This window comes from Piliocolobus tephrosceles, chromosome 13, assembly GCF_002776525.5.
Source record: "Piliocolobus tephrosceles isolate RC106 chromosome 13, ASM277652v3, whole genome shotgun sequence".
Classification (NCBI taxonomy): domain Eukaryota; kingdom Metazoa; phylum Chordata; class Mammalia; order Primates; family Cercopithecidae; genus Piliocolobus; species Piliocolobus tephrosceles.
The window spans coordinates 52,658,546-52,669,830 of record NC_045446.1 but is presented as its reverse complement, the minus strand read 5'-3'; the positions used below and the strand labels follow the sequence as shown (position 1 = coordinate 52,669,830).

The window sequence follows — 11,285 nt, the reverse complement described above, 5'->3', positions numbered from 1 at the left end:
AAAAAAAAAAAAAAAAAAAAAAAAAAAAAAAAAAGATGAGAAAAAAAAAAAAAAAAAAGAAAGAAAAACGGTTCTCTAGGGTAAAGGCAGAGAGACAGGCAGGGAGATTGCCTGGGCTGTGAATTGCCAGATGTTTCTTTGGGCCAGAGACACCCACCGGCATGATGAGGGAAGGTGGGAGAAACCAGTCTATTTCTAGATCCAACTGAACATGCTGGTGGGGGACCTCAACTGATCACAGCATTTATTGCAAAGTGTAAATATGTAGTTTCCATGTTATGTTTCTTATCAGACAAGGAAAACAGACGTTCTGCTAGAAACTCAAATGCCTGTGATGTTTTTAAAGGGATTAAAACAGGAATAAGGTTTCAGGTCAGCTGCAAAGGTTTCATTGTTCAAAATAACCCTTGGCAAGGGCACATGAACTATCTTTCTTCTGTCTTTATAGCAAACCAATTATTCACTATTGTTTGTACAATAAACTGAGAATTTAAAAAAAAAAAAAAAAAAAAAAAAGAGTCAGCCTCATAGGGTTGCTATGAGGAGGAAATGAGGGGATCCGGAGAAATCACTCCACACAGCGCCTGACAACCAGCAAAATGCTCAAAGATGTCAGCTATTTCTGTCATTCTTGGGGCTCATCACTTGAAACTCAATGTCAACTTTATTTTTGACAAATTACAAGTCTGGGTGTCTAGTTGAACATCTTTCATGAAAAGCAAGCAGGTTTTAGCTCTAGCAGCCCTACCTGATTCGAGTGAATGGTCTCATTTCATCAGGAAAGTGCTTAAGTACAATGAGAGACTTGTTCCAACACTGCTGTATCTATTGTCTGCCTCTGATTCTGTAACCAGGTGCAGGCATCTCAAAGCTAAGTCTAACATAGAACCCAGGCTGTTCCTGCCCCATGAAAGGTCATGTCTAATGTTTGGTTTGGTGACGAAGGATAGAAAAGATGTTTGGTCACCTGATCAAGATGGTGAAACCCCATCTCTACTAAAAATACAAAAATTAGCCACAGTGGCAGGTGCCTATAATCCCAGCTATGTGGGAGGCTGAGGCAGGAGAATCGCTTGAACCTGGGCTGCAGAAGTTGCAGTGAGCTGAAATCACGCCACTGCACTACTCCAGCCTGGGCGATAGAGTGAAACTCTATCTCAAAAACAAACAAACAACAACAACAAAAACAGAAAGAAAGAAAAGAAAAGATGCTGGCTCAGGAGCTAGGAGATGTGTATTCTTTGAGCTCTGGCTCAGTCGCCAATAACCATCTAGTATGTCACCTAGAACAAATCATATCTTTTCTCTGATTCAAGATTTTCTCACTTCTACATCATCTTTAAGGTCTCTGCCAGCTCTAATATCACAGGAATCTGCAGCCAGGACAAAGTGGAAACTATTGTACTAATTTGCAGAAGGGAATCAAATTCTAGTTCTGAGAAGGTAAGGACCACATCTTAATTACCATGCTTTTACATTTTTACCTAAATAATTCCTCTCCCCAAAAGAAATGATCTCTTCCTTTATGCCAGCTTTTTATAGAATTAACCAATGTCATATTTTTTTAAAATTCTACAAGCCTGTATGTATGGGTCAACATACACTGACAAGAATAAAATAATCACCTTGAAAACATTCTCCAGTCGCAGATGAGCAATGCCAAAGGATTGTGTTCTGCAGGCAAACTCATTCATTTACCTGGAGGATACACTGTGTAGCTGATTCATCTAACTGAACCCATTACTATGCAGTGGCAGAAGTGCCACACAAAAGCTACTTTATAGTCAAGGCAATGGCACGTGAAAATTGATCCCCTATGCTCTGTGGCACAGAAACACTGTTGTTTCAACCAAGTAATTATATGGGCACTTGAACAAAAGTGAGGCTCTTTTGTGAAAGCCACTGTGGCCTTGCATACAGGAGTTGAGATGAGCTGAGGGGGCAAACTCCTTGATATTCACAATGGGATGCTAACAATGATCCTGAATATCTGCACAGCACAGTCTTAGGCAGTTCGCTCTCAGAGTTCTGCCAAATCATGTCAGAGACATTGCACACCAGGGGCAAGCTAGTGCTATATTCCTCGAGATTTGCAGAGCTTTCTTCATCAGGTCAGAATGGGAATGAACCTGGTTGCTCTTCATGCATGATGTTAGACCAAGAGGCACTCAGACAGGTGGTAGTTTGGGGAAAAATCTGCTATAGAATTTTGAACGCACAACCAGCAAATGGATGAGAGTTTAATTTTGTGGCAATAGAGGGTTTCTCTTTTGGAAATGGGGTATATCATATTTACATGCCTCCTAAAAAAAAGCGAGGGTCAATTCACTGTAACATGATCTTTAGTTCAATCCCTACTGAGTCATACATAAAAACCTATGAGATAGAGCAATTCCACAAATGTAATGCTAGGAAAGGGTGTTTTTAGACATTCATTTGCTTTCTTTTTTCAAATGATAATCCCTGGACATTCCTTTGCAACTGGACTGGCAAGAAGCCTAGGGTTAAATATACTGCATAAATGCAAAAGCAGTTTAGGATCCTGATACATTGTCTCTCCACTTTAAACAGTAACATTACTCCTTCTAGTTTTCAATCTGTATTTTATGATTCTCAATTGTATTTTGGGCTTGCATATCACATATGAAAAAAAAACAAAACAAAAAAGCTTAGTTATCTGATGGGACTGGACACTACAGAAAGGAGGAAGTGCTGGCCACGACTTACCTTGTGAATTTCTCGGTGCACATGGATGGTATTATTTCCAACCTTGGTGTCTGTGTTGGTCTCATTGTGATAGCTGGGAGGTAAGTTTGCCAGGTTCACTTCTGATGACGCTTTGGCAGCAGCTTCTTCTGCCTCCATCTATTAAATCGATGAATTTAATGAGCAAAATTATTTTCTCTTGTTAGAAATGAGAGTCTATTAGAAAAAAAAATCTCTTCTCCTCTTCTGCAATTACAAAGAATCATGATGATGATAGGTGCTATTAATTGAGTACTCACTATGATAAGATATTACACTAAATGTTTTACATGTATTACAGCACTGAAATTTCACAACCCCTCTGGGAGGTGGGTGTTAATGTCCTCATATTACAAATAGGGAAACTGAGGCTCAGGAAGACTAGATAAATTCCCCAGGTTCCCAGAAAACGGTGGAGCTGGATTTTGAACATGTTTCCATTAGATAGTCTTGCTCCCTGTATAAATGCTGTTGATGTCCTGCCCATCTCCTGGTGGCCTAATCTGGAGGTCACCTGCATCCAGTTTCCATACATGCCAACAACCAGCTCTGTCTCTCTCTGAGGGCATTCTCTGGTCACCAAAGTATGCTCAGTCTGCACAGGCCCCAAGTGCTAGGGAGTTAACATCCTAGCAGTGACAGACAGACTATGAAGGTAAGCACTCCAGCTTCTCCCTTCACTAGACAATTCTAAAGCATATAGAATCTACGTAGTCTCCCTCTGAGGCCCCGGTGGATGGAGCTCTAGATGCCCGGAGCAGTAACCTGCTTGTGGGCACACCGTTGATTGTCTTTCTTTTCTTTCATCTCACTTCCCCACTTCCTGCTAATGTCTTCTGGGAACACATCCCAAATACACTATTTGCTCTTAAGTCTTTGTGGCAGGGCCTGTTGGTGGTGGTGGTAGGGGCAGGGGATGGAGGGGACCTAAACTTACTCCCTGTAGGTAGGGCCACAGCTGTGTCTCCTTCCCCACCCTACCTCTTGGGTACCGTTGTAGGAAATTCTTGGAAAGGGATCTTTGTAGAGGGTCAATTAATCAGTTCCCGGGGTCCACACCCCTTCTGGTCTTCTTGAACGTATGTTCTTTTCTGGTGTCAGGTTTCTGTGGCCACTGTCCTCAAATCCTCCAGTCTCATGATCCTCCATAACATCTATACCAGATATGTCAGTGACCTCATGTCTGCACTCAACTTCCCCTTCCAGATTATCACCCTGTCCTAGCCCTGATGAGCGGGCAGTTGACAACGTCACCTGTTCACAGCTGATGGGACCCAAAGGGAGGCCACATCATAGACTAATTGAGCCAATCAGATACTCTGTCTAGGAATTTAAAATGAGAGACACAAAGAGAAGTTCTACTTGATATATGGCAATTTTCCTACACTGCTAGTTTTGACTGTGGGCTATTTTTATTTTTAAAAAGAATGCTCAAAAATATTTTCCTATTTAAAAAATCACTGTCCTCTGTCCCCTCAAGTACTAGATGAGCCCCTGCTTTAACCACCAGGTTTGCTGAGTTGAGGAGGATAAGAGGAAAGAATCCTCATGTCTCAATGCAACACGAAAACACTAAACTCGAAGTGTGAAAAAAACCTGCTGGGCAGAAAGGCTCGACAAGGACTTAGTCGGTGGCCACCGTGTACACAGTGCTGTGCTGGATTCTGAGATGGCTGCTGAGATGTCTGAAACTTGATCACTGGCTTCATAACAACAATAACTCTCAGAATAGCCCCCATGTTTGGGGCATTGACAATGCCTGAGCCGTTGCACCAGATGCCTTGAATATTCACAGCAATCTTATGGGAAAGCTGTGATTACAGAGTCACGTCCGAAAGTTAAAAAAATAGACATATCTGGATCCCTTCATGGACCTGCTGAATTGGGATTTCTAGAGGTGAGACCCCCGATGTTACTGAGCTTCTCAGATGATTCTGAGGATTTCCCTCCCCTCCCTCTGACCCCCCAGTTAAGAATCTCTGTTCCGGGCAATAGGGAGGTACAGCAAATTCCAGAAGGCTAGAGGGAAAATAATATAACGAGTAGACCAGAAAGAGAGGGGAGTCAGGGAACTGGCTAGAATTAGGTCTAGGAGATGGGAGCTACATCTGGGTAGGGGCCTTCTAGGTGGGAAAGACTCTAAGTAAGTCTAGAAGGATCAAGCCATTGAGAGATGGCCACTGGACGAGTCAAGTCGTTGCCTGCAGCATCCTCAGAGAGGAACACAGTGGAAAGTACCAGGATTCTGGAGTCAGACAAGGTGGGTTCAAGTCCTGGCTCTGCCACAAAGTAGCTGTGTGACTTTGGACAAGATACCAAATCCCACTAAACCTCAGCTTGCTCATTTGTAAAATAGGGATGTCCTACTTTGTGGAGTAGATATAAGAATTAAGGACCATGACATAGATATAAGAATTAAGGCATGAAAGATACTACCTGCCACACAGCAAAGATGAAATTCATAGCTGTTTTCATCATACTGCCCTTTAAGAAGGCAGTTTCAAAAGAAGCCAGTTTGTTTTGCCAGAGTTCTGAAGGGAATGGACAGCTAGAAGCAGGAAGAGCAGACAGTTGATACCACGTGTTTGAAGAGCTTGCCAGCAAAGGGCAGAAGAAACGGTGCTGAGAGAGAAGACAGAATGGGCAAGAAAATGCCTTTTTTTTTTTTTTTTTTTTAAAGCAAAGGAACTTGCCCTCAGTTACCACTCAGGTTAGTGACAGAAAAGATACAGTTGGGAAGAGAAGACTGAAGGTGCCGGAGAGGATCCACCCAGAAGAAGAGAATGTTTTAGTGTTTTTTAAATTCCCATAGGGATCAGTTTGGCTTTCAAATAATTGACAAGTTGCCAAACCTAGAGCTTCCTCTAGGCTGAGCAGATAGTCTTTTTATAAAACTTTTCCCCCCAGCTCAGTCACTGGTTATTTCAACAGAATGAGCTAACGGTTCTTAAATGGCACCATGAACTAAAAGTATAGTTTACAATGGAAATTTCAACCACAACTATTATTGCCACTAGCAAGAGAAACTTAAGTCTGAAGGAAAAGGAGCTGTTTCATAGACGAGGAATGTGAATGCTGTTAAAAATGGCATTTATAGTTGGTTAAATCTGTGTGTCTGCAAAAGGGGTATAGTAGGAAAAATGAAAGAGATCCAGGCTTGGTATTAGAATTCTTACTAGGAATAGGTGAGGCAGTAAGAACATTCTAAAACTAGTGAGTTACAGAGCTGGCAATAAGGGGAAGAGAAACAGAGTGGTTATATCTTCAGAATACATTGGTAGCATACAGAACAGTAATACAGGAAAGTAGTAATATCCCTGATTGAAGCCATTTGAAGATTTGCTTTTCCCAGTAATGGCTGTACAACTAGACCTGCTTTGTTCTTCCCCTTAAGAAACTTCAACAGCTTGAGCCAGCGGGAACATTGATAATGCCAGGAAGCTTCTTGAAAGCAGATTCATGATGCAACTATGTAAACAAATAATGCATCTGGCCCAGGTCCTTTTTTATTTTTCCCCTGAACAATGACTAAATGCCGATTATCCCGTGTCTATGAGATTTAAGGGGCATTCTGGTAGTCTCTTTACAAAAAATTAGTACTAATAACCACAGTCTATTAACAATCTATTGTATTCTGTTTTTGAAGATATCTAAAGGACACTTTCAACATTTTAAGGTTAATTTTTAATGCTTTAAGATATTTTAAAAGATAGATTCTATTGAGAACCACAGGCATCACAAGCTCAATTTAATTTGAAGCTGCAGAGTTAAGAGACATTGGGGACTATCTGACTCCCTTCACCCTTTAATTGTTCCATGTCATGATTGTTTCGCAGTCACAGGAAACAAAGATCATGGATCTTGGGCTCTGGAACTGACCAGTGGATATTCAAGGATGGCTGCCCAACTCACTGATTTGCTTTACTTGCATCATCTCATTGAATTCTCACCTTACCCTAAGAGGTGGACATTTCTCCACTTCAGACTCAGGAGGCCATTGCCAGTAAGTGGCAGAGCAGGGACTGGATGACGGAAGGTCAGTCCCCACTGCCTGTTCTCCTGCCACGGTATTCAACCTCTCTCATGCTGTACCCACGGCCAGCGAGGACACCTCTGGGAAAGAGTGGGATAGAAGTGACAGCCAGCATCTCCTCTGGTGGCAAACTTCAACCCCCAACCTACAAAGAGCCACATCTAGAGGGAGGAAAGCTGGGGTCTTGGCAAAACCCAGTGTGGATAACGCCCATGGAGAAGACCCCGTCACGAGGTCCTGCAGAGCCCCACACTGCTCTGCTCAAGAAGAGACTGAAGAGGCCCTTGCTGCTCCTTCTCCTGCCTCACCAGAAGCTAACGTCAGAGGACCACGCTGCAGACTTTCTGAACAGTGGTGGGCACAAAAACATAGAGGTGACTTACTCAGTCTTACTAGGAATCTGTGTGCAGGAGGAAAAGTCCTAGAACCTGAATAAGGAAAGCAGACGGCCTGCCCTAGAACCAGAGGCATCGTGGACTCCATTTAATTTGAAGCTTCAGAGTTAAGAGACATGGGGGCCTATCTGAATCCCTTCACCCTTTAGTTTTTCCATGTTATGACTGTTTTGCAATCACAGGAAACAGAAAGATCATGGGTCTTGGGAGCTGGGCCTGTCCAGTGGATATTCAAGGACAGCTGCCCAAGTCACTGCCGCCAAAGCCAGTGTCCCCTTCACTGCAAACTCCACAGGCTAACTGCTGTGGAGTGGAAGGGGAAATAGCCCCAAACTACAAAGGGCTGCGGGGAGAAAGCAACTTCTCCCTGGAGACAAGGGCCAGCAGTTAAGGCTTTGTCCAAGGGGGCTACCAAGCTGGAGAGAGCAGGGATGTGAAACCAGACCAGGGGTTAACCAGCCTGGACATTAGTTTCCTGCTGGCTCCTTCACTGGGATGGCTGGCTCCTCTCTAGACACAGGCTACAGACAGAGCCGGGCCCAACAGCGCCCACGCCTACCCACCTCAGGCACCAGGGACAGCTCCCTGCACCTGGATGGAGAGGGCAGGGTTAGTGACATCTTCTTCCCAGGCAGCCCTTGGCATGCGTGGGTGCCCATCACAGAGGACAGAACAAGACGCCACCCACAGTGTTTAGACCTGGAGGTGATGGAGGGCAGAAGCTAGGCAAAACTTTGCTAAGGTACGTGGTATCTGATAATAATAGTTGCTAAATACTGTGCACCTATTACTTGCCAGATACCCACACTTACGACATTTAGTTCTCACAGGGAACTGAGGTGCAGGATATAAACGATTTGCCCAATGTCACCCTGTTACTGAGTGGCAGAAGAGGACGTGAGCCCAGGACAACTGCAAAGCACTGTTGGGTGGAAGGGGGATTGCCTCTCACATCCTCATCCCCTACTCATACAGTGCTGAGATTTGGGATTTCCATCTTCCCTCTCTGCCCCCACATTGCACGAGAAGCAAGGCAGCCCAGACAGACTGCCAGCAAATCTCAGGGCTCTTTGCCTCTTTGTCCCTGCATGGCATCCTAACAAGCTCAAAGCGTAACAGACAAGCTAGAACTTGGCGATGCCTGGAGCTTGCCCCGGGTCTCTGTGAAACCACAGTACTGGAATACCAGGGGCCCTGGAAACCTCCGCTTACAATAGGGAAGGCCAACGGCATGCCTGACGCCAACCGCAGGCAGGTGGCCCCAGCTACCTAGGGAGGGTCCAGCTGCAGAGCCTCTCGGTGCACAGGCTCAGATCCAGACTTTTTGGGAAGGAGGCAAAACGAGGCGGGAGTAGGGATCACCCTGCGCTACCTCCAGGCCGCTCCGCATCGGCTGTCGGCCCTTGCCAGCCCGTGCTCGGGACCCCAGGTCCCTAGCCAGCGCTCTTCCATGCCTTTCCAGCCTTCGCTGTCCCCAGCCTGGCTCTTCCCAGAGCCCCGCGCCGCCAGCGCACACCCACCTCCTCCACCGCGCTGCGCAATTTGTGCTGCGTGTCCTCCATCAGTTCCTCAACCTCGCGGAACATCTCGTTGAGCGTGGCCTCCTCCTGCGGGTAGTTGAAAGCCGGGCCCGGCTCGATGGGAGGCGAGGTCGCCGTCGGAGCGGGCGCGGGGGCCGTGGGGACCGCCGCCGCCAGCAGCAGGCACAGCAGGGTGGCCCCGAGCCGCTGCATCTCCGCTCTGCGCCCGCAGCCGCCGCCTGTGTGTCCCGGAACGCGATCAGAGGCGCGCGGACCACCCCCCTGGCCTGGCCCGCCGCCCCGCCCCGCTCCGCCCAGCCGCCCGCCCCTGGCGCCCCTCTTTTCCGCACCCGCCCGGAGACAGGAGGAAACTGAGGCCACTGAAAATGCAGCTCCTCTACACCCGAAAAGATGCGACCCCACCCGCTCCAGCCCGAGCCCCGATCGCCCCAGGACCCCGCACCCCCATCCTCCAGCACAAGCTGAGCTCTGCCTCTCACCTGCGATGCTGGAGCCCTCGCCAGAGCAACCGAACCCGGATCCTCTACGCTAATAGCTCCCAAGCCCCAGCTCACCTCGACTTAGTCCCGGGTTCAAACCCTAGCTCCTCCTCCACCAAGTCAGAGTGCCCGACCCCTACTTCCACCCCAATCCTCTCTCAGCCCCTACCTGGGGTGGGCAGAGCACAGGTCAGCCCCCTCCCCTTGGGGTCGGGTCCTACTGGAGCGCCCCACCCCACACCCACCCAAGAGAGGCTGAGCTCAGCCAAGTCGTCCCCTCCCCCACCGCCGCCCCTCACCCACCCCGACTGGGCCGAGCTGCGCTGCAGGCTGGACTGGATCTGCTCGCTCCCGCCGGGAGGCCGCCGGGCTGCGGGTGCGGCTGCGGGAGCGAGAACGGCGCGGTGGGCGGGCCGCGGGTGCTGGAGTGCAGCGGGGTGCGGCAGGGCTGGTACCCGAGAGAGCCCGCAGCCCGCGCCCTGACCGCCCACCAGGTCCCCCACCGAGCCCCGCCCGCCCACCAGGCCCACCCCGCCCCGCGCAGGGGCCGCAGCCCGGCCATTGGCCAGCCGGGGCGCCGTCCACCTCACGCCCCGCACCCTCCTCTTCTGCCTCCGCGACCAGCTCTACGGAAGGCAGCCATCTCCTTCGCTGCTTCCCCCTGCCCCCGAGGCATCCCAGGCCTCTGTGTTCTCTGGCTTCCAGGCTTGCAACAGCCCACCGAGGTTGTGGGTGGGGGGAATGTTCCTCAGTCCCACCTTGATCTTTCCAAGGCAACCTCTGTCCTGTGCAATCTTCAGGAAAATTCCCAGCTCCCCAGCCTGGCGTTCCAGCCATCACCGCTGGCCTTAGTCTGCCATGGTTGACACCGTACTACAGCCAGGACAACGCACTTGCAGCTCCTGGAATGGGAGAACGTCATGAGAAAGTCAGCAAGCTCCTCAAGGGTGGCATAGAGGAGTGGTCAGGACCAGACACCTGCAGCCAGCTCTGCTCCTTCCTACCTTCCCTCCCTGGCCAAGTTACCAGACTTGTGTGCGTCCCAGTTAGCGCTAATGTAAAACATTGACAAGTCTCAAAAACGTAATATGGAGTGGGTAGTGGAGAATCAGAGAAGTTAGACCATTAGGCCAAACAGCAGGTGAAGGCAGGGCTGGCCAGAGGTGCTGAGTGTAGCTGACTCTGCAGTTGGTGCTCTCCAGCTTGAGGCCCCAAGACTGCCTTTCTCTGCAGCACTACCCACATTACTGTTAACCGCCAAAACACAGCTTCCAGCCTCTTTCCCTTCTACTTCTGGGCCTGGGGACAGGGCCCTCCTGAACTGCAGGGAAAGCCCCTTTCTGCGGCATCTCCTGCTCTGTCCCCTGGGCATCTGGCAGCCCTGGCTGAGCATTCATTAGCTTTCTGGGGGTGGCTGGGCCCATCCAGGAACCCGGAGCTGAGTCTCCACATGCCCCAGCATGTCACTTCGGGCAGGTGGACATTAGGAAGAAACTAATGCCGAACTGGAGGGTGCTGTGGCGGCATATTGTGGGGCCGAGCTAGGAATTGCAGTGGTGCGGGTTTACAGAGCACATCATGCTCTTCCAGTCCTTCGTGTTGCTGGCTTAAAGTCCACGAATTTCCCCAGTAAGACTGTCTTCTGCCTTACATCTTTTGCCATGCGGTCTAGAGGTCCTGACTTTCAGACTGAACCTAAAAATCTCTATATATTGAAGTGCCCCAAGTGTCAGGCAAAGGGACACTTGTTTTCTTGTATGGAGTCAACATTTTGTATTCCCAAATGTAATAATTTATCAGTAGTTCAATTATTAGGTTAAACTACAAGCGAAAGAAAGAGAGAGAGAGAAAGAGAGAGAGAGAAGGAAGGAAGGAAGGAAGGAAGGAAGGAAGGAAGGAAGGAAGGAAAGAAAGAAAGAAAGAAAGAGAGAGGAAAGAGAGAGGGAGAGAGAAAGAGAGAAAAAGAGAGAGAAGAAATGGTAAGAAAATCTACAGGTCTCAAATATAAGTGGCTTTCCTGACCAGCTCCATGCCAGTCCTCTCACCAGCCTGAGACATTCATGGACCTGAAGGAAAAGCCCCGGGCCCAGCT

At 48.4% G+C, this 11,285-nt stretch overlaps 1 protein-coding gene across 5 annotated transcripts in view; it reads right to left on the bottom strand.

The window, feature by feature from the left end:
• The window catches only part of DKK3 (dickkopf WNT signaling pathway inhibitor 3), a 46,364-nt gene extending 36,280 nt beyond the window's left edge, over nt 1-10,084 (bottom strand). The window contains exons 1-3 of one of the 5 annotated variants that reach the window (XM_023230846.2): nt 9,952-10,084; nt 8,694-8,932; nt 2,728-2,865 (exon numbers count right to left, since the gene is read on the bottom strand). In XM_023230846.2, coding sequence (XP_023086614.2) covers nt 2,728-2,865; nt 8,694-8,932; nt 9,952-10,030 — 456 coding nt within the window. In that variant the 5' untranslated portion in view covers nt 10,031-10,084. Of the gene's footprint in view, nt 1-2,727; nt 2,866-8,693; nt 8,933-9,193; nt 9,407-9,496; nt 9,693-9,951 lie in introns of those variants that run through there. The other 4 variants (XM_023230848.2, XM_023230847.3, XM_023230849.2 and 1 more) reach the window with 4 other exon arrangements.
• Between the last annotated feature and the right edge of the window lie 1,201 nt (nt 10,085-11,285).